This window comes from Cyrtonyx montezumae, unplaced genomic scaffold (genome assembly GCF_038088225.1).
Source record: "Cyrtonyx montezumae isolate F1298 unplaced genomic scaffold, pur_monq_1.0 scaffold_6, whole genome shotgun sequence".
In the NCBI taxonomy this organism is placed as follows: domain Eukaryota; kingdom Metazoa; phylum Chordata; class Aves; order Galliformes; family Odontophoridae; genus Cyrtonyx; species Cyrtonyx montezumae.
In genome coordinates, this window is record NW_027072067.1 from 6,528,763 (window position 1) to 6,551,549 (window position 22,787).

The 22,787-nt window shown below is 45.9% G+C and overlaps 1 protein-coding gene across 3 annotated transcripts in view; it reads left to right on the top strand.

Annotated features, from left to right (window-relative positions):
• The first annotated feature begins 12,792 nt into the window (after positions 1 to 12,792).
• Positions 12,793 to 22,787, top strand: part of BICD2 (BICD cargo adaptor 2) — a 78,471-nt gene continuing 68,476 nt past the window's right edge. For all 3 annotated transcript variants that reach the window (XM_065749773.1, XM_065749774.1, XM_065749772.1), the window contains exon 1: positions 12,793 to 13,240. In XM_065749773.1, coding sequence (XP_065605845.1) covers positions 13,001 to 13,240 — 240 coding nt within the window. In that variant the 5' untranslated portion in view covers positions 12,793 to 13,000. The remainder of the gene's footprint in view (positions 13,241 to 22,787) is intronic.

A 22,787-nucleotide genomic window follows, 5' to 3' on the forward strand; every position in this document is an offset into this window, starting at 1 on the left:
TGAGGCTGACAGATCTGGGAGAGACAGAAACTGCAGTTGCTCTGTGAGCATCTCTATCATATCAAGTGCAACATGGTGGGTCAGTGGGGTTTAGCTGGAATAGCAGTGAAATAAGGAACTCGCATTGGCAACAGCAACAAAAGGAAGGGTTCAGGAGCATGTGTAAGTTACCAGGTAAAAAGGGAAAAAGATGAGATCCCACCTCCTGCCTCTGCTGCTGTGTTTTGTAGATCTCCTGATAATTACTCAAGTACTTCAGGCTCTGCACAGCAAACAATTGTCTTCTCTCTCTCTCTCTCTCTCTCTTTTTAATCCCTGTATTTTCCTACTATAATTAAAAAGGAAGACAGAGTGACTAGTGGGAAGTGGCTGCTGTGTCACACGGAGGGACAGCCACCTCCCAGGAGTGCAGAAGCCTTGAAATCATGACCTCACTTACATGCACAGTGTGAAAGGTCTGACTGCTCCTGGCACAGTTCTCCCATGCTTCCTGGATGAAGCACTGAGATTGATTTTCAAATCTTGTGGTGATCCAGCAGGAAGACATGCTGGGGTGTGCAACACTGCTTGCACAACCACTCCTGCTGAACCAGTGATATGGAGACTGAAAACCTGCAAAAAACGTGTGCTCTGAGGTATTTATGTAGCCTAGGTATGATCACAAAGCAGGGGTCATGCGGTGAAGCACTTGAAGTGGGAACGTGAGGAATGTAAACAGGCAGGAGAAAGAATGAGGGCAGGAATTGAGCAAAGAGCTTTGATGACAAAGCTGTAGTAAAGGAGGCTGTGGTCAGCTGCTAGTGTTTGATCTCGAGGTGGGGCAGGGCCTGTTCAAGGTTTAGTGGATGATGCTCACAGAAGAGGAAGGAAGGAATAGCAGAAGAGAGCTGAACTGGGGAGATATTCAGCCCCACAAGTATAGTTGCACAGGAACACTGCCTTGCTGTGAACGTAATATATCTGTCAGGAGCAGAGAAGGAGGAAAGGGCAACCTCAGCATCTGTTTCTCAAAACACTCTGGTTCCACTCAGTTTACATAAGCTGTAAATAATTTATTAGAGTGCAGGCTCTTGAATCGGGGGGAAGAGGAGGCCAAGGTACCTCAGAAATTTCAGTTTTTAAATTGACTTTCTTATTTCTCACCTCAGTTCTCATTGGGAAATCACACTTCAACTAGAGCCTGCTGTGGAACTGGGAGGAAAAGCTATAGAAAATATTTTTATTCTTTCATTCTTTATTTTATCAATTTGGGAAAATGTGAAAGTTCTGTCCAAGCTGGCACAAAAATCTGTACTGGTGATGTGCAGATATCGTGTCAGGGTAATAACCACAGCTGTGCAGCTCTGTGAGGGGGTATCCTGGCTTTCTTCTGCTGGAAGGAAGTTGTGGAAAGCAAGATATGGAAATTGTGTGTGTCTCATTTTACCTACCTGATACTATTTACACTGCTTGCCATTTTTCAAGGGAGACTACAGAAACAAAAGAGAAAGCAAAAAACTGGTAACACAAGGACCTGGGAAGAGCCTGAAGGATTAAACACTGAGATACTCATGCTAGCTGATCCCAGCTAAGCTACCAAAACTTCATTTCCTCAGACCTGAGAGGGAGATAAGAAAAATACTGATAGAATACCAAAGAAATCAAACAAACAACAAAAAAAGAACAACTGACAAACCTGGGAACTTGATAAAAGAAGGGCAGACACTGTGTCTTTTTCTCCTTCAGACAGAAGCAGAGCCAACAAAGGGAAAAGAGAGTGCACCATACAGCATCTCCAAGGCTTTGAGGAAGGAGCAGTAGGAGAGCCAGGCTCAGGAAAACTTCTGTTTGTTGGTTTCTCTTAGGTCAATAGGCAGTGCAGCTGGCTAGTAAGAGCTGTTGAAGCAAGGCTAGTTGTGAGCCTCCAGCCCAGAGTGCCTCTTTGTTAATGGGTAGAGCTCGACTGCTGCACACAGCTGTGGGATTTACTTACCTTAGGGGCCAGGCTGGGGTGGTGGGCTGGCAGCTTTCTACACAGTGCAAGGGGAAGACGTGAAACATACTGTCTGAGGGTGCCTTTAACAGGGCTGCAGTTGCTCTGATACCATGGTATGGCAACAAAAAAGAGGCTACTGTGAGAGATACTACCCAGAGAGGCATGGGACAGGTAGACTGAGCTATGGAAGACCTGACCTTATGGGGGGAACAGCCTTGATTCCAGAGAGATGCTGGGCAGGGTCCCTGCAGGCGTACCCTTCCAACCTGCCCTGCCTCACCCCTTGTACTTGCAGGAGGGGCTGGAGGGGCACTGCATGCCCCCAGGAGCCTCTGCCTGTCAAAGTCCATGACCCCTGCACCAAAAGTCCTCTCCTGCCTATTTATATTCTTTGTATGCAGCAGTTTCGTGTTATCTTTTGGCCAGCACTACTTAGGGAGGAATAATTCTCCCAGGGCACAGCATCCGTATTTGGCTACAGGCAAAACTCTGTTAAAAGCTGTAAAACTAATGCATTCACCAAGGAAGCAGTTAGCCTCTGTGGGCAATGCCTGTTTTGGCCATTTTCTTCTTTCTTTGGTACTTATGGAAGAGAAGGAAATATATTTAGTTCCTGCTGCTGCAATCCATTAACCGCCTTCCATTTCACAGCGGGTGCTATTTTCCTCAGGCGAAAGAGATGCAATAAACATGCTTCAAATAATGAAAACTCTCTGCCCTATTAATGGCTTTTTGAGTTATGCCTTTAGGGAGGGATCTTCAAAGGTACTGTGTGAGGTCTGATTTCTCCCTCTCCTTTAGAAATCTTTCATTCTGTCCAGGCTCCAGGTACCCAGCACAAATCACAGCAGGGCTGTGGCTTTGGCCAGCTTTCCCCTCAGATAACCAGGTTGCAAAGTCGGAACAAGGGAGTTGTTGGTGGGCAACACCTTGAGTTACTGCTTGGTGGTTTGAGCCAGACCAAATACATGGTGGGTGCAAAAGCTTTTCCCCTGGGGAGTGTGCTATGCTGTACAGAAGGGAGAAGAGGTATTTGTTCTTCTCCAGAGAAGAGTCATCCTACTACTGCAGAGAACAGGGGATGTATTGTGTGAGAGGTTCAACAAAACAAACTTTTTTCTCATCTCTGAAACAAAGAAGTGTATGGTAGAGGTTAGAAGAGGAAATTGTGATTTTTGGACCTCCTCTGGCTGAGTGAGTTGTGACTACTTGCCAACCTCCAAGTGCATTCTACATACCCAGTACATTACAGGTACATGTGTCTATGTTTGCTGGATTTACTCTAGATTGGTGGCTGCCATTTACTGGACATCTAATGCTAGGGTGGAAAGTCAATACATGAAGCACCCAGCATACAGAGTCAGATCCAGAAATTAATGGGTACTTCTATGTGAAAGGTGTTGTACTTTATAGTTGTTATATGGCTACCACAGAGATGTCAAGCAATACAAATGGTGGTTATCTACATCAAATATTCAGATAATCATTGTGTAGTTTTGTGAACCTTATCCGAAGGCCGTTACACAAATGCCAAGCATTCCTTTCAGCGGATAGTTTGTTTTCTGTGCTTTTTTACTTGGATCTGACTCATGTGTTCCACAATAGACAAAATCTACTTACTTGGCCACTCTCAAAAACAAATTTCCTATGTGACTAGAAGGATTTTTTCATGCTCTTAGAGAAGCATAACCCCTACAAATACGTACTATATAAAAAAAACAAAATGTACAGGATGTGCTCTGAAGAGCACAGTCAGAACCCGAACAATAAAGAGTCAGTCCAGCAGTGACACTTCATTTGCCTGTGCTATGTAATAGAAGAATGTACACCAGGTTATACAATTTCCTTTAGGCTTGATCAATTGTAAGTTATATGCCATATGAAGTCAAGTTAATGTGCTTTTATCTGGTCATGTTGCACTGGGAGAGAGTATCCCTTTTGCTGAGCTAAAAACAGTAAAGCAATATAAACACTTCTCCAGCCACTTTGGCTCCTATCATGAAGCATGACCCTGCAGACAACTTAGGTAAGGAATTTTGCTTGTGTGAATAAGATCTTTGAAATGATGCAAATGCGTGGCTGTTTGCACAAACCGGCCTGTGGTTTTCTCAGTCAGTGCTGGAGCCTGAGACAGACACTGCTTGTCAAAACGCCCCTTCCCTTGGTCTGAACTTGGGCCTAATTTCTGACTAATTTCTGACTTCTCATTGCCCCTACAGACCTGTTCAAAGCTCAACTTGATAATATTTCCATTAGTTTATTTATTTTTCTAAGCGCTGATTTCCCTCACATTGAATTATACTCTAGAACGTACTGCCATTTCAACAGTGTTACAGAGTAGTCCATGATCACCTGGCTGAGGAAAACATTTGGATTAGTCTTCTCTCTATAAAAATGTTTTCAGGAAGCAGTGTGCAATTACTTGCACATCTTAGAAAGGTCTGCAAGCATTCAGTATTTGTTGCTAACAGATAAACAAAGCTGATGGATGTGGAAATGCTGTGAATGGCACTGTGCTGTGCCAGGGATAAAGATGCACTTTCCCAGTGACTACTACAGTCTGATCCCCTTGTGCTGAGCTGAGCAGAGAAGGCTGGGAAAGCAAGGAGAGCTCAGGGAGACTGGAAAGAAACTGGAACTGCAAGAGCAAAATATACAGATGAAATACTGATAAATGATGTGCTTTTAAAAGCTAATAGCCACAATGACTTCAAGACTACAGCACAACTAGTTTCCCTGAACTAATAAGGTACATCTTTTTTCAAGTATAATTACTGACATATCTGGAATATACATAGGATATTTATGTGTAGGTAGGCTTAAATGGAATCAGGAGAATGCTCCATATATACTGGGCATTGGATATGATGGATTTTCGTTTACAGTAACTCTTAGCTAGAGGACTTCATTGTAACGATGGGCTGTGATTACCATTTGAATTCACTAGCACCTGTAAGAACAGCTGCTATTCTGTTCAAGTACAGGACCATACACATTTCTTTCATTTGTGCTACATAGTGAGTGACATTACCTGTGTAATACTGTACATTTGCTTCATAACAGTGATAGTGGGCTGTGGTTCTTTGGTTGTGGTTTCCCATTAGGCTGTCTCTGGCTTCCAGATCTCCCCCTCCAACCGCAAGCCTTTTTCCAGCTATGAAAGATGTGACTTAATATTTTGGCCAGCCCACAGTCTTTCCTGACAGAGGAAGAAAGCAAGAGTCCAGTTCTCTTTTTTTGGTTACCTTTTGACCTAGGCACGCTGCATTTTAATCCTCTTACAGAAGACTACTATGCTGGATGTAAGTGTGGAGTGCACACGTGTAGCTGTGCCTGTTTCCTCTGATGCTGGTGGCTCCCATAATGACTCAGCCTCCTGTAAGTGAAGTAATGGCAGCCTCAAGCCAGGGAAGGAGGCAAAAAGGAGTACAGCAGAATATTTGGATCCAACTCTCCCATTCTGGTTCGTTTCTTGTTTTCCTGTTTTATTTCCTTGCTACTCTTCTCTCCCTCTCACAGTCATGCCCTTTGCAAGACAGCTTGCTCAGAAAACCGTATTTCACTACAAATGAATGCAGGCTGTGCTGTCAATGGATTTCTCTTTTTATGCATTTCTGACAGCTCAGCATCGTATGGGGAACCATAATCAACTATCAGAAGAAATGGGGACTGTCCTGTAGGAGTGGCCAGCCTGGGGCAGCTGCTGTGAACACAGCTGTCTGCTCCCACAAAGACTCCTATGAAAGTCCGTGGCGTGTTTGCTTTTATCTTACTTACTGTGTAATTAATTATTCTTACATGGGCAAAGAATTTGACTGCTGGACATAAGGATGTACTTTTATGCATCCCTATTTATTTATTTTTTTTAAGTAGAAAGTATCCCATTAAGGTCTAGTTGTTTATGTGATTGCAGTTAACAAGGAACAACTAACTTGGTGCTCTCCATCCTTGTTTTCCTCGTCCCATCCATGGGAGCTCTGAACCGAGCAGTGAGGCGTTTCAGTGCTGCCCATATCAATGCTTTACTCTTATCTTTATTATTTTTTGATGTCTGATGTTTTTCACTTGCCTGGGGTTGCCTTTTTATTATTATTATTTGAGGTTTTATCAGATTGCTGTTGTTTTTGTTTTGAAAGCAGACATTTTTAATCAGTTCCAGAAAGGCAGCGATATCTGACAGCTGAAGCACAGCAATACAAACATAAAAGAACAAAGACCAAGGTACAAATCTGTTTATTTCTAACCATAGATACAAAATAGGAACTTATGATTACAATCTTCAATCCACATAATGATATTTCCAAAAATTTGAGCCCTGCCTCAATTAGCAGGTGCAGAAATTGACCTTAATAATGCACATTGCTTGGATGAAACGTTAGTTATATTTAAAATAGCTCTATTGGAATTCCAGCTATTGGAAATCAGTGCAAATATAAATATATAGCAGATGTCAGTGAATTCCTAAAATACATAAGTGGAAACAACATTAAAAAAATAACCCAAACACCTACCTGCCTGTTCCATAACAGCTCTGTGCTGAAAGCACTGATTAATGTAGTGCTGGATCACGCCCTGCTTCCTTTGTGCTGCTGCAGTCCGTGAGCTGCCTGTGCTGCAGCTATTTGTGTGTGTGCTGTGAGCTCTCTGTCTGCCTCCACCGATAAGCTGCTTCCTCTGTCCAAAATGAAATAACTTCACTTCGGATTTGTATTTAAACTTGATGTTCTTATAATTGATGCTTATAGGACATACTCAGAAGACAATGAGCTCAGACTTCCAGTGAATTATTTAGTTGATGAGCTTTTTTATTAATGCAATTAATTCCACAGATTTTTTCCTTTATCTAATCTAGAGATTTGGTAATGAGGAATGCTGTGTTAAGAAAAAAAATAAAAGAGTAGAGAAGGAACTGCAGTCTTCTGTACCCTGCTTATCTACCTAGCAGTGCAGTGGGCATGTGTTTCACCCAGCAGGAGGTGTAACCCGCAGCATAGCTTTGATAACAGGGGTTGGAAAGTGCTCTGCTTTAAAATGTGTGTGTCACTTACTGAGTGAAACCAAGTCATTCACAGTAGATCAAGTTCTGGCTGAGACCTGAGGTGCACAGAAGTGCGCTCACTTAGAAGTAGAGAGAAACAGTTGAAAGTGACTTTCTCATGAGCCTGGTCTTGAATTGCAAGTGGATCTGATGCAATCCTTAGGCTCTGGGGCAGTAATCTGAGACCTGCTCTGTGTTAGGAAAACTGGCATTGCCAGGAAGACATTCTAGCGGTGAAGAAATCACCTGTTTGCAGAAATGCTTCCTAGCTCTTCTTTCTAGATTAGCTCTTCAGGAAAAAATGATGGAGCAGGAGGTGCCTGGACCAGAGCTGGAGTTCCAGCACAAGGCAGTGGTGGCTCAGGTGCTCTTCAGCAGCACCAAATCTGCTGTGACCCATCGGTGTTATCGCCGGGTCCACTCTGGGGCCAATGCACCGATTCCACCCATGCAATATACATTTGGTGTAATTCAGCCAACTGCCATGAAGTTCCTGCTGCTTCTGTCTGCAGCCAAGAGCAAGCTCTGGTCATGTTTGTCTCATTTCAGAGCTTATGAGAAATACGTGAATACCTTTTCTCACACTGGTGAAAGTAAGTAGAAATATTTCTTATACAGCGGAAAGCAAATCTGTACCAGTCAAGTCCATACTGCATATAGTATTATTCCTTTGTGAACAACCTCTAGAACTTGAGGAGACCCTTTCAAGTTACAATATGAAGATGGAGGGGAACAAAAAAGAAAAATAGCATTGCAGTGGTCTTTTTTGATATACTGGTACATTGCTCTTTGGATTCTTGTTTTGCTTCAGTTTAAACATGTGCCTAGATGATTTATCTAAAATGAAACAGGTCTGGCTTAAATCCAAACACAGGTGTGTTTACCTCATCAAAATAGACCGAGCAATGGCAGCTCATTTACTGCTTGTCAATCAGGCAAATGGACGTGGTTTTAAAGGGAATGCTTTCCTGCACACAGGCAGTGGGGTGAAGCATAAACACAGTCCTTTCCCACAGGTGAGTTGGGAAGGGGTAGCACGGTTGTTTGGGCTGACCTGGCCCTTTGCATAGGCCTGGTGAAGCCATGTCAGACTGCTGCCTTGGCAGGTGGGCCTGCAGTGCTGGCACAGCAGCAGCTCCACACACTGCACAGCAGCCAGGCCAGGAGTCCACAACCAGCCCTGGAGGCACAGCACTTCCCAGCACCTCTGTGCTGACCAAAAGCCAGAGCTGTGGTCCTGGAGAGTTGTCTCTGGTTTACCTAAGCACATCATTGTGCACTGAAGAGGCTTTCTCATTGAATGAGACCAAAGAAGAGAAATGCTGAAAGTAAGAGGTGCACATCGTGAAGCTGCAGGTGGCTGTGAGGGACAGTTAGGTTTGCTTTTAAGGAGGAAAAAGGAAAATATTTGTGGAAAAAATCTTTCCTCTCTAGCTTGTTCCATTGTGGAACAATGTAAGTAAGGAAGGAAAAGTAAGGAAGTAACTGGAACATGTGGTCCCTGCTACACCTGGCAGATGGTGTGCCAGGCACGTTGTTACTTGGACCCCCCAACCATCCCTCCTCTGCAGCTCCTGGTAATAGGCCAGCACTGATCAGCCTGGGCACCTCAGCACTTGGGTCACGGAGCAAGCTGTGCATGTGCTGTGTGCTCCCCAAATCTAGCCAAGGCATTCTGTCAAATGTTGAAAGCTAAGTTACATTTTTTCTCCCAGTGCCGAGACATCCTAAGAATTGCATTTTGCCATAAGCATCCATAATTCCTCTGCTTGTTCCTTGCATGCAGACATTCCCTCCCGCAGCTTTCTGCCAGCAGCTCACCTGCTTCTCCCCAGTTTATCAGCTCCCAGGGAATGTCTGGACTTTTCAGTCTCCAGTATGAATGTTCCCAAACCACCCCAGCCTTTCAGGTTCTTATTTTGAAATGTCTTTTGGTTAAGAAAGGTCATTACTGCACCTCACCCAATTACCAACCCTGCATTAAAGTTGTTTTTTTTTTTCCCCACTAAATTCATTTTATTTTTTTCTTATATAGAAAATGGGATGAGACAGGAGACAATGGTAATTTGTTAACTTGTCCATACACAAAGCTCCCAGACTAAGGGCAGGCTGAAATGTGACCAGCCTCATGTGATAGTTTATGATCATCACTCACCCTAGGAAACAACCTCAGAGGTTATCCCCACTCTTCCCTCCCTCCTGCATTTTCTTCCTTCAACAGCAGTCTTCCCCCAGGCCAAACAGAAGGACAGTGAGGAGAATTATCTGCTGCTCTGTACGAATAATCCTAACCCCGAATTTGTGGTGGCCCCTCCGTATACACACACCTGGACACAGCACAGAATATATATTACACTTGTGTATAAAAGGAGAATGAAATGATGTGTTGTACCGCCTTACGTGGTACACAAGAACAAAGAAAGGTGTTTTTTGGTTGGTTTTTTTTTTTTTTTTTTTAATCTACAGTTGTCCCAGTTTTAGCTTCAGATTAGGTTGGTTTTCCACATTCATTCAGCAGAGTTTGTCAGAAAATTCAAAGTACATTTGGCCATGAAGCCTTGCGTTGGTGGCGTGACAGTTAGGCCTTTGCACTGATGGAGTTTAGAGACAGTGCACAGATAAGGAAATAAGCTGTGGCCTATGGGAACAGGCTGGGCTGTGCTCATTCAGTCATTTCATGTTTTCGTTATGCTACATCATTACCTGGAATGATCACAAGAGCCTCAGCTTTGGCAGGCTGCTCTTGTTTCCTAGACTGCCCAGAAATGCTTTTGAAATAGCTATATTCACAGTTACTGCTGGAAACCCAGTATTTATTATAAATGTGAACTAATCAGTTGTGAACATGTGATATTGAGTGCTCCTGATAAGGGGAAGACAAAAGAAAATGATAAAATACCAAAGATTTCAAAAGACATCCTAATATTTAAAGACAGAGTGAGGAAGAGAATGCAAGAGAAAATGCTTGTCTTTTTCTCACTTGGGAAAAATGATCTCTGGTTTGGTTTGGAAGAAGGGGATTTTGTCAATTTACTCCTCCTATTTTTTCAGCTTCCCAGTGCATAGGCTAGAGCAGGTTAACTCCTGGCGACACTCAAATAGAGGGATTAAAAGTAACTTTGAGGAAACTTCACCAACTTGAAGAGAACCTCAGTGACACTCTGCCTCTGCCTGCCTGCTTTTTTTCACCATCAGACACACCTTCTCCCACTGATGACACCTGCCAGAGGCACTTCTTTGCATCCAAATCTGCAAAGATCATTATGAAGTAACTACCTGGATTTTAGTGGATCCCTTTGGGGTGTAATACAAGAATTTGCCAACACAGCACATTCCTTAAAAAAAAAAAGATGAAAAAATGTCTCAGGTTCTCAGCTTTCTGTGGAAGATGGAAAGCAGAGGGTTGAGGCGAGACAGATCCCAGAGGCAGTGGTGTGCCTACCAGCCAGCCCACTGTGGGGCCACCACTGCCAGGGGACTGCTGCTGTGCCACCACTGCCAGATGACAGGAGATCATGCTGACAGCGTCGCACAGAACGGGGCTGTGTAGGCCAACTAGATACTTAGCTGCTATCAAAAAATAAACAAACAGGAAAAAAAAAAAACAACAAAATCCCAAACCTTTCCCAAGGGATTTTGAAGATAAACAGGTGAAAGAATTTACACACACATGCTATGGGCTGAGAACATCAAACTGCTGCTTAGATCCAGGAAACCATTTGCATTTAGCATCAGTGCTCCTGGGACAAATCCATCCTGCACATGAGGCACCAGGAGCTCCAGGTGCTGCCAAGACCATGATGAGAAAAAGACTGAGGCAGTCACGTGGCTCACAAGCAAAATTCAGCCATGGAGCAGGTTGTTAAAGGGATAAGGGCTCACGTGTACCAGGACAAGCATGATGAGTGCAGACAGAAGTAGAAAGCACGTTGAAAAAACCCTGCAGCTATGTGCAAAGGTGGTGCCTCGTGTACTAGACCTTGTGGAGTGCTCAAGCATGTAATTGTTGTTATTGTGTTTGGCATTTGCTTGCCAGTTCGTTACCAATTATTTTTTACACTGGAAGAAACTGTGCTGAAGGAGTGGAGCAGCAGGGGAGCCAGGTGAAGCAGCCAGCTCCTCTCCTGGGCGTATAGTGGGGCACATTCACGCTGACATTATGGAGCTGCTCCGACATACAGTGGTCCCACTAAGAGAAGTGGCTCTCTTCTGCCTTCAGCATGCTTTTGCAATCAGTTCCGCTCATGGCTGAGGAATAAGGATCCCAGTTACTGTGCCTACTCACTCTGTCTTTGCCACTGATCTTTGCCTACCATTTGCACAGTGGTATAATCTGCAGCAACAGCTGACGGCTCTTTCCTAACAGCTTGGCAACTCCTTTTTCAAACAGTTGCCCAGGTGTTAGTGCCTCACATCTGTCTGTGCCAGCTGAACTTGCCACAATACTTCTCACTACTTCTGTCAAGTAGTTCTGTGCTGCATGAGCATCTTCTCCCTCAGATGTGCTCTTCTCAGAGTGATCACAGAACCATAGAATTGTAGGGGTTGGGAGAGATCTCTGGATCTCTCTGGATGCTCCAGGCCTCTCATTGTCTCTGCGGTCCTCTGCTGGACTCTCTCAGCAGTTCCTTGTCTTTCTCTCCTTGGGAGCCCAGAACTGGACCCAGTACTCCAGATGGGGTCTCACCAGGGCAGAGTAGAGGGGCAGGATCACCTCCTTCGTCCTACTGGCCAAGCTCTTTGTAATGCTAGGGAACATGGTGCTTTTTTCTCCTGTTGGTGGATAGAGAACGCGGTGGAACATCTGCTCTGGAGATGTGAAACCCCATAAACAAACAAGATACGTGCAGGTCACCTGTGCATGTCAGGCATCAGCATATTTCATGCTCACCTTGCATTCTTTCAATGCTGAGTGTACTTTCATTCTCGTAAGCCACAAACCATGCCATGGTATCCATGATCCTGTCCCAGCACAGCCTGCTATTGGATCTCCTGTAAGAAGGAACTGCCTTTTTATTTTCAACTGCTTTTGAAGCCTCCTGACCTCCAACCATCTTGCAAGTGAGGACCCAGACAGCCGGGACATGCGTGCGGTGGTGAACATTCTGTTTCAACTGTGCTCGGTTGGGTTTCACCCGTGGTACTGCTGCCTGCGGGCTGGGCTGTTAATAGCTGCGTTCAGGGTTTTTTTTTTGTAGCACGGGTATTGCTGCAACTACAAGGCAACCGTCAACTGCCGACTTTTTGTAAAACTCTGAACTATGAGGGCTGCTCCGAAAGTAATGCTTCCTGTGTCATGACGCCGGCCCAGGGTAACAGAGATGGACGGACGTCCTGGGACGGCGGCAGAGGTTGAGCGTTCCCGCAGGATTCCAGGACACGCTGCCGCGTGCCAGATGGCAGCAGAGGGCCGATCTGACAAAACAGCGTCGCGCACGAAGCGCCATGCCCGGCTCCGCCTTCCCGCGGCCGGCACTGCTGCCCGGGGCGGCTCCGCGCGGGGTTCTCCCTCCGGCAGCGGCCCCGCGGAGCGCTCCGCTCTGCGAGAGGCCGTGCCCGACCTCCGGCCGCCTTCCCGGGCACTCCACCTCGCTCCGCACCCGCACCCCGCGGGGCGCGGCCGCCCCGAGCCCGGCAGAGGTCCGCCCCGCCCCCCGTCCAAGCGCCGCCGCGGTGCACTGTGGGTGCCGCAGTCCCGCGGGCGGCGCCCCCCGCGCGGCGGCGTCGCGGGCGGACTACATTTCCCAGAGCGCCGCGCGGCGCCGTGCCGGCCGTTCCCTTTGAATGATTTCACTGCGGTCGGCGCTCGGGGCGAGTTTCGCGGCGGCGGCGGCGCGGGGTAGGGGCGCTCCGCAGCGCGGCGCCGCGCCCGTGGATGGCCGCCCGAGCGGGCTCTGCCGGCGGACGGGGAGCCGTGGCCGGGCGCGGGGCGCGGCGCTGCTAGGAGCGGGGCTGCGCGTTCGCCTTTCCGCCCGCCGGCTGCCGACATGTCGCTGGGCATGGAGGAGGAGGAGTACGCCCGGCTGGTGATGGAGTCGGAGCCCGAGTGGCTGCGGAGCGAGATCAAGCGGCTCTTCCAGGAGCTGGGCGAGACCACCCGCGAGAAGATCCAGGCGGCGGAGTACGGGCTGGCCGTGCTGGAGGAGAAGCAGCAGCTGAAGCAGCAGTACGAGGAGCTGGAGCTGGAGTACGAGACCATCCGCGCCGAGATGGAGCAGCTGAAGGAGGTGAGGCCGGGCAGGACGGCTCCCCGCCTCTTCCGGGGCTGCGGGTGGGATGCGGTGGGCGCCGCTCCCCGGGGCCGGGCCGTGGGCTCGGGGCTTTTGTCTCGCGGGCGGTGGAGATGCTGCAGTGTCCGCAGCACGCACGCGTTTCTCTTACAGCAGATCTCCTCCGCTTCAGGGAGAGCCCGTGCCCGGGCTGGCTGCTCCGGAGCCGCGGACGCCTGCTGGGCGCTCCGTGCCGCGCAGCCCGCGGCTCTGCCCACGCTCCGGTTGTTTTGGTGGACGTTTCCGTGCAGGCGCACCGTGCCCCGCTTTGGGGCTGATGTAGGCCTTGCCTTGTCTGCAGAAGGTCTGATGCCGCTTAAAATGCATGTGGTTGCGTTTGGCCAAGGTGCTGTTGGTCTTTGGTGTAGCTGGCGTCGGTTGGAGGTGGATTTGGAGTAATTACCCTATGTCAAAGGGAAAGTAAATACAAATGGATTTGTACCAATTCAGATGAACCTGTGAACACCCTCACTGCCCATATCCTGTGTCTCTGGTGGACTTCTGTTAACATAATAACAGCAAAACAAGCATAAGTGGAGGAGGTTAATTTTAATTTTGAATTTAATCTCTATAGTCTTACTAACCAAATGCAGGCTGAACCTCCCTATTCATCACAGGGGAGTTGCATTAGATGTCCCTTAGAGATCCCCTCCAACTCAAATGATCCTAAGATTCTCTGACCAAGGCCAATTGGAGCTGACTTGGTTCCAGCAGTATGAATACTGGGGGGAACGAATGTGTTGGCATCATCAGCCCTTGGAAGTGGAGGTGCTACATGAAAGACAAGGGGGTGAGAAGCAGCTTTGAAAAGGAGGAATGATAGAGTTGGACCTAAAGGGAGAGGAAAATCAGTAAGCCCCATGGTAGGTGGGATGGGAGAATGATGGGAGGGATTAATGACTGGTATGACCTTGCTGAGCTGGAGCCTGAATGTGGGGTGATGCTACAGTGGCTCAGTCACAGGTGATGCCTCACACCCTGGCCTGGCTGTGGGCCTCATGAGTTTAGTCCTTCAGGTGGGAAACAGCTGGAAGGCAGTTGCTGCTTGTTCTTTTAGAGCTACAACATTTCAGAAGCTTGAAGAGATTTGGGAAGAACAAAAAAAAAAAAAAAAAAGAATGACAGGATGAGCAATGATTCATTCTTCTTGCTTTTAATATTCTGGCGAATTTACTTTGTGTGTGCATGTCCTGTTGTAATTAAGTCAAAACCTGGGAGGCGAACAATTCTGGGAACAATCTGAGGACTCTACTAGTCATGCTACACAGGACGAAACATTGCTTCTCTTGCTTTCTTGTGATGCCTGGGAGGAATCTGCTCTTCATTACAACTTGTAAACCTTCAGCAGATGCACGAGGCGTGTTGTCAAAGGAGAAGTTTATCTTTGTTGTTTGTATAACTTCTTGCCTTTCCCAGGCACGTTGAGAAGCACCTTCCATGCAGGACTTGCCATGTAGCAAGATGCAGTTTGAAAGGATTGCACCTTAGGTTGTGTGAGGTTGCTCCAGGGATGCTATCTGAAGAGAGGTGCTTTCAGTCTCGTTCTTTTTAACTGGGACTTCATGCAGCCTTTTGAAATACAGTCACTGCAGTCTCCTTAAGTCTTGTTCTGTTCCTCTCCGCTATGTCTAGAGACATCAATAGCATAAAACCGTGTTATGTGTAGACACAGCAAAATTTCCTGTCCTACTTGGTGTTGTAGATTTGGGTATACTTTAATTTGTTTAATGTTATGAAGCATCTCACATTGTGGCCCTGTTCATACTGTAGGTAAATGGGCTCTGAGCGTGGGAACTTTCTAATAGAGGTTGCTGAAAGTACAGGCTTTTCTGCTGCAGCTGTCAGATCTTGCACAACTTTCTGGCCAGCTTCTCCCTCGTGCCCTTCTGTGTTCAATTGCAGCAGTTTCCTAGCTGTAACCTCCATGGTTTTATCCCTTTGGGGAGTGTATGTGTCATCCTTAGAGCTGGACCTGTTTTGCAAAGCTACCTGCATGCATACATTTGCCATTGAGATCATCCTGGTGACAGTGGGGAGCTGGCCTGTCCTTGCACTGAGGCTGTCCTCACCAAACTCACTTCAGTCACAGTCCTTGGAGAATTGTGGACTTTTCCCCAAATTTGTCCTTACCTGTTCACGTGCTGCCTTGCATCTTGTACGTCTCAGGGTAATTGTGCCACACTTCTGTTGTTTTCATGCGAGATACCTAGGCTGAAGTAGAAACTGTCTTCCCAGATAAACTTACTAGTTATTTCAGTCCCACACTTATTTTTGTGAAAAGAAATTGGTTCCAAACTAAGCGTTATGTTTTAGAAATACATATTGTTTCTTTCCCAATTTAGAGAAATCAGATACTGACTCCCACTGATATACTACATCATGTTATGAGTCTATGGTTTTGATTGTTATTCGTCCCCTCTAGGAGAAGCAATAAAGCAATAAAGAGTTGTTTCTGTAGGCTGCCTTCAGCTGAGAAACCATCCTGTGAGCCTTTGTCTGCAAGGATGCTAATTGGAAATTATAGGGCTGCCTACCTGCCTGAGCCAAGGTTGCTGTACTCACTGGGAAGGTACATAGGATCAGCTTTTTGTGTGCTCAATCTCACAGAAGTGATGGGAGTTCACTTACTGGCATCCTGATGATTTGTAGGACAATGTGGCTTGAGGGGTTAGCTTGAAAAAGAAGCTTATCTGCTTTGCTTAGTACTTTAGAGTTGCTTTTGAGATGCGACTTAGATTTATAGCTAACTATTTGGTTAGATATGAAACTGGCTGCGGCCCAAAGCTACTTTCAAATTAGATGGTTATGCAGTATTGGTGATGGTAGACTTGCATTTAAATCCCTCGAAAAGCAGGAGCATGATTATGTTATGAATTATTTATTTCTGTAATAATGTAAAAGAGTGCAAGTAGACTCTGGCTGTCTTGAAATTGTAAAAGCATGTGTCAGTACGTCACAGTTAATGCCTACCCCTTCTTTGTCGTATATGTTTTAAGGGAGAGGGGGTGGGTGGAAAGCTTACAATGACAGTTAAGAGCACCGATGCCACTGGTGTCCTAGTTTATTCTCTTACACTACTTCAGCTTCTTCAAAATGTGGCCTGCCTTTCTTTGGTTTCCTAACACCTTTTTTCTGTTGTATATGATGACTTGAAGTTGTGCTCTTCAGAAAGCATCAAATGTACCTTGTAATAAAAGCAGATGGATAGTAGGAGTGTTATGTAGCTGTCAGAATGTCCAAGCGTACTGTGATGAGCAAGCCAATGCAAAGGTACTGTAGGCATTGAGTGCCTCAGAACAGTACTGCAAATAGTGTTTGGGTTTGTTTTTATAGGGAGGGAAAGATAAAGGGAACATGTTAAACAAATCTTTGGTTAACATAAATTATCTTTGGGGATGACAAAGGAATGCCTGGAGAGAAAGCAGTGAGCGGTACACGACTGCTCATTCCTCTGTAGGGTAGCAGTAGCTCTTGTTACTGTTTTTTGCCTTTAAGGATCGTGTATTGACTTTGTTCCATGACACAATCTCTCTGTAGAGGGCTCCTGGATAGGCTTAGAAGCTGTCTCCGAAAGAAACATGCAAATGAAATCTTGAGCTGCCTCATTGCTCATTAAGGTGAAGTGGGGCATATTCTGCAGTGGAGGTGATATGTTCCCAGGCTGTAATATTTGTACTGCTTGTTTGAATGTATTGCTCGAGTGGAGTGTGCAAGGTCTGTAATCACCCAGGGTGCTTCTGCTTTGGTTAATTCACTTACATATGTAACAGTAAATGGGATGCGTTGATACTCGATCCATACTGGTTTAACATTTTAACTATGTATGTTCGAAAGCGAAGGAGAAATTGTTCCTTTTTGCATTGGAAAAAATGCAGTATACCTTACATATAAGATAGTTATCAGGTTTATTGACTTCATTTTACCTATCACGCTGCTGTATTGCTATGCTCACTTACTGCATAGGAACAAGGGTTAAAGTGGTAATAAGCCAATGGTAGGCTGGGGCTCAGTCTGCTGTGCCCATGGTGCAACGCCTCCTTGTTCAGGACTTCATGTGGTAGATGATGATGGTCAGCAGCAATACTTCTATGGCCCTGGGCACACCTCTGCAGCCTCCTCCTGACAAATATTCAGTGGTTATATTGATCTGTGTTGAAAGGGAAGGACCCTAGTGAGATGTAACGTTGCAGCCAGCCAACTGTTGAAACAGAAGGACTTGGTGCGTAAAATGTACGTGAGATTTCCTTTTGTTTTATTTTCCCAAATCAACCCTGTTGGGGGGGGGGGGGTGTATGTCTGCACATACATGTACAATAAAGCACAGCTTCAGATTGCTGGGGAGCTCATTACCAGTCTCAAACATTCTGATGGAAGATACGGTGGTGAACTTGTGGCTTTCGTGGCGATTATTACTCAGACACACTCTAACAGCTGCCACACTTGAAATGGAAGGAGAGGCCGGAGTCGCTCTCTGGTGTGAAACTGGACAAACCTGTGGTTGGGGTATGCAGGGCACTCCCTCAGAAAACAAACTCCTTATATTTTGATGGATAACAATTGGTTTATGTTAAGAATACAGCCATGTGAAATTTCAGTCCGCTGTCTGGAGTGGTGTGGGTCCGTGCTGCTGTGTTTTGGAAAAGGTACCTTTCTTACAAATCTGCGTTTTTGAGAAAGCAAAGCCTGAGAAGTCAAGCATTCCAGTTTTTCTTGCTTTCCTAGGAATGAGAAACCTGTAAGGCTTCTTGTTTTCAGCTTCTTTTTCTTTGCCAGTGCTGCTTTTTTTGCTCTTGTTGAAAGCTGGAAATACTGTTCTTGATGTGATTTCCTCATGAGAACGCCCAACCTCCTTCTTGTGCTTTCTGCTGTGAAGTACAAAGCATGCTACTTTAAATAGAACATCAGCAAATGTTTGGGTGAATAGTTAAGGACTTTGGATAAAATGGAGTTAAAAAAAAAAAAGCTTATTACCTAAGCAGTGGCTTTCCTGAAGTCCCTGTAGGCTCAGCTGAGAGCTGGGCCTCGATGAACTGTGAAGCTGTGATGTTTTATTTTTGTTTGTGATGCTTGTCTGCACCTTGGCAGAGAACGATTGGTGTCCCTGACCGTCCAGCAAACATTGGTTTGTTTTGAATTCTGTGCAATCGATGAAATTCAAGGTTTCATGAGACAAAAGCTTGGCAGCAGCAGTCCCATCTGCTGTTTTTTCCCTGGAAGCGCAGCAACACTTGGCATTAACTGTGCTGGTGGAGGGCACGTGGGGAACTGCACTCAGGGACTGAGGCACATCAGGGCTGAGGCTCGGCAGATTTGGGGCCGTGCACTGAGGTCGGGGCTGCCAAGTAGTTTTGCTAAGGGCTTGGATGAGCCCAAAGGGGTTCTGGTGGGCACCGCTGCCTGAGCAGGGCTGTGTGTGCCGCTGTCCCCTTTGTTCCAGTGGAAGCTTGTCCCTCCTCGCTGTGGCAGACCTGCTGCCTGCAGCTGGAAGCCTCCAACCCACTCCCAGCGTTTTGCTTCAGAACGGTTTTCTGGAAACCACTGCGGCGATCCCCGCAGTTGGCTCGTTTCAAACCACAGCTCCTGCTTGCCGTTTCAAACCCTGCTGGAACGAGCTCACTCGTTTCAGGGGTGTTAATACCTAATTTATCCCTTTGAGTCGAAGAACATATTTCTTCTAATCTGAAAGAAAATTCTAAGGGTTTGGAAAATTGCCTGTTTTCCCTAGGAAGGGGGCGAGGGGTGGGAACAGCAGTTACAGCACTGTGTTCTGTCCTGGAGTTAATGGATTCACCATTTCCTCTTTCACTCTACTGTATGTGAGGTTGTGACTAATCTGTAGCAGTGTGGGGCCATAAGATGACTTCCAGAGGGTGATTCATCCTCCGGGCATTCATTTGCTCTCTTTCTCTGCGTTTGGCAGACTGCAGGGAATGGTTTGTTCAGATCTGTAACTGAGCAACAGTGGAATATAGCATGGGTTTGAAAGATGATCCACAAAACCTTAGCAGGGGGGAAATGACATAAATAAATGTTGCCATTCAAATGAAAGCAGGAGTCTCCATTTCGGATTGTAGCTGAGTTTAGCTGTAATAGCTGAGAACTGTGACTTTTTCCTGTTTTCCTTGCATTCCAGTCCTTTTCTTCCTCCTTTCAATCTCATGCTTTTCCTCCACTTTGTCCTCCCCCATTCCCTGCTCTGCCTGCTGGGACACCCTTTCCAGGATGAGCCCAAGGTGCAGCTGGCACCCAGAGCTGTCCCCTGCCCTGAAGCAGGCAGACTCATCACTGGAGCTCAGGAGGAGCAGGGAACTGGAGCCCTGGTCATTTACGGAGAAAACTGCTCGGCTCAGGGCACTGCGTGCATGCCTACGAGCTGAACTGGGAATTTTGACCCTATCCCAGCTGGAGCCGGGTGCTGGGCTGGATCCGGCGTCTCCTCAGCCCGTGCCGTATTTGGCACTTGGGCCGGGGAGCAGCCGTGCCATATTAGGGCCTACCCAGCTTGTGCAGAAACGAGCAGCGTGTCTTGTGGTGCACTGCGCGGCCCTGTGGAGTGCTGCAGTCCTTTGTCTCTGTAATCTTTGTTTTTACCCTTTAATTGCTGCCAGCACACAGCCTGTGTCGTAGCGTGCTTGTGAAGCAAACGGCGCAGCACTGCCCTGTGGGCAGTGAAGTGTTGCAGGGAATTTGCTCAGTGTGTCTGCGTGCCCTGCCGTGCAGTGCTGAGCACAGCTAACCGTGTAGGTTAGCTCTGGTTTCTAGGCAAGAAAGTATATTGACTTGATGGATGGATAAGCTTAATTCTCCAGTACAGACACAAACTTAACAGACATTTAAACTGCCCTCTCACCTGCCCACACCAGCTAGGTTTTATCACTTCCTACACACAGATTTTGTTGCATTGATTTTTTGGTCCCTTTCTGAGATCAGTGAACGATATGTGTTTGGAGTGTGTCCTGTTGCACGGAGGAGGTAGACTGCACAGCTTCATCCCAGGGCAATTTTCCTGTCAGCATTCCCACTCCGCTCACTTTGGCGAGACTGTTGTGAAGTATTTGTTTGTAACCAAGAAAGGGTTAAAACCAAACAGCCATTGTTTAAAAATCTGGCCGTCATTTTTAACCTAAATCACCTCTCCTGAATTGAGGAATGGTGATTGATTTCTTCACTTCCAGCTCAGATTTTATCTCCCTCAGATTTGTAGCCTTGTGTATGACATAGCATCTTGTGTCATTAACAGCGATACAATGAGACGTGGAATATTTTCCCTCCTCAAATACTATTTTTTTCCATGTGATTAACTTTTCTCTTCCAACATCTGTGGCTCAACCTTCAACATTTCTCATTGCAGAAGTCCATTTTGCACATTTTCATTCTGCCACTCAGCAGTACGACAAGGATATTCTCCCTCATCTTACAGCTGCGCTGGGAGCACAGAGCTTTAAGAACACAATTTGCATTTTGAATACAGCAACGTTTTTAGTGTGACGAAATGTGTAAGAAAATGGAAACCTTTGTCCACCCTCTGAAGCGTCAGTGCGTTAAGAAGGCTCTGACCTGGCCTCGTCCTCCAGAAAAATACCCTGGTTTTCTTTTCTCCCAATGACAATGGTGTGATAAGCTTTGTAATCTTAAATAAATCTGAGTGCTCAAGCCTTTGTCAGGCAGCTTTCTGCTCCTTCCCAACGATATGGATGGTTGTTTTAAAATCTGGATGGCTGGTTGGCTTCCAAGATGAACGAGGTCCTGTCATGTTAAAACCTGTCTCCTGTGTACATAACAAGTGAGCGTGGTGCCAAAGTGGGATCTTTTGCATACTGTATAGCTACATCAAATCGACATCTCAATAGTGTGAATGAATTAACTTCAACTGTTTGAGAAGCAGAATGTTTTGTTAAATTGGAATATCCCCTTGCCAAGCCAGGTTTGTTTAGCGTTGTTTGAGTGCTTGTGTGGAGCTTTTTTTTTCTGATGGGGAAAAAAGATAAGATAAAGGGGAGTGTGGCTGGGAGTATTACGCTGCATTTATTTTTAGTTTTGTGTCACGTTTTATTTCCATCCATATTTTGAGTAAGAATTCTATTATGAGTCCAAACTTTTTGGATTTTTGTGCCATTAATTCAATCCATAATCACTTTTGGCAAACATTGGTGTTTTTTTTTTCTGGTCTGCTTGTGCTAGGATATAACAGCTGTTTCCCTCCTGGCGTTTTTGTGACCAAAGCTTTTTCAGGTGGGTACAAGGGCACTCATCTCTCCACTCATGTCAACTCAAGGTCATGTTGAGCTAATGAGAGCAGAATTATAATTCATTTTTCCTAATTATTAGTCAGATCTCTCCAACATCTGATTACTCAGCTGTGACAAGATTCTCTGGGACTTCAGTGATATTAGAGAGCATTCCAGTAGGACTGACTCACAGGTGAGTTAAGAGAGCATTGCCAGAAAAGCTGATGGAAGCAAGAGGGAGTTAATGCACCACAGACCTCTTTTCTGCCATGTGCTCGGCTTGTTCTGGATGTGCAGAGCAGGTCTGTGCCCTTACTTGTGTAGGAAACCTGCTCAGGACAGAGAAACAACCCCTGGTGTAGTCTGGAAACAGTTTTCCAAGCTAGTGAATTCTTGTCCTTGGGTGCTGAATGTGTATTGGCAATACTGCCAGAGTTAAATGCCAAAATATCAGGAATTGTGCCTATTAAAAAAAATGCCTATAGTGTGCTTATAGTCTTTTTGGAGCTCAGGGTAGAGGCAGGAGAAATCAGGAATTCGCTTGGTTTGTTTCTCTGTGCAGCTACAAAGACTAGAAAGTCCCTGAGCTGCCCCAGCATTTTCTTCTTTTATCTGGAATAGGAAAAATTCCATGACTGCAGTAGTTGGGTTGTAAATGCCAGATAGTTAAGATCTCTGATACTCCTAATATAGTTCTGTGTTTGCATGTATGAAGTGTTAACTGAGCATCTAACCTTGTACAGATGTTTCTAATCTTAAACCCCTAACATAAACAAATATGTATGCAACATTGTGCCCTCAACTCTGTAGCTGCTTTGAGTTTAAGGTGAGTGAAAGCTTGTGCTTTCAAAGAGCCCATGTTGCAACGCTTCTGAAAACAGCAAAAATGTATAGGCTGTGTTGTGGTCTAAATATTTAAAATGTGGGAGATTTGAAGGGAATGCAGATGGGCACTGCAATCTAATGACCAGGATAGCAGTGACCTTTCTACCCTGGATGTGCGAGTGTTTCCTTGGAGTTGTGCCTTGGTGTTTGGTGGGAGAGCCGTGCTGCAGCGTGGAAGCTCAGTGAGACACCCTCAGAACAATTGGATTCTGTTCTGCCGTTGCAGCGTCAGATTTTTGTCTTGTTTTTCTCCCTCCTTTAATTTAAATGGGTTGGGAATGTTTTAATGGACAGGAAGTGGGAATGGCTGTTCTGAGAACACAGCTGTTTTAAATAAATTTAAACCAGTGGAAGAGTGTTGAACTCTCTCCTTTTGGAAGCAGCCAAAAGCC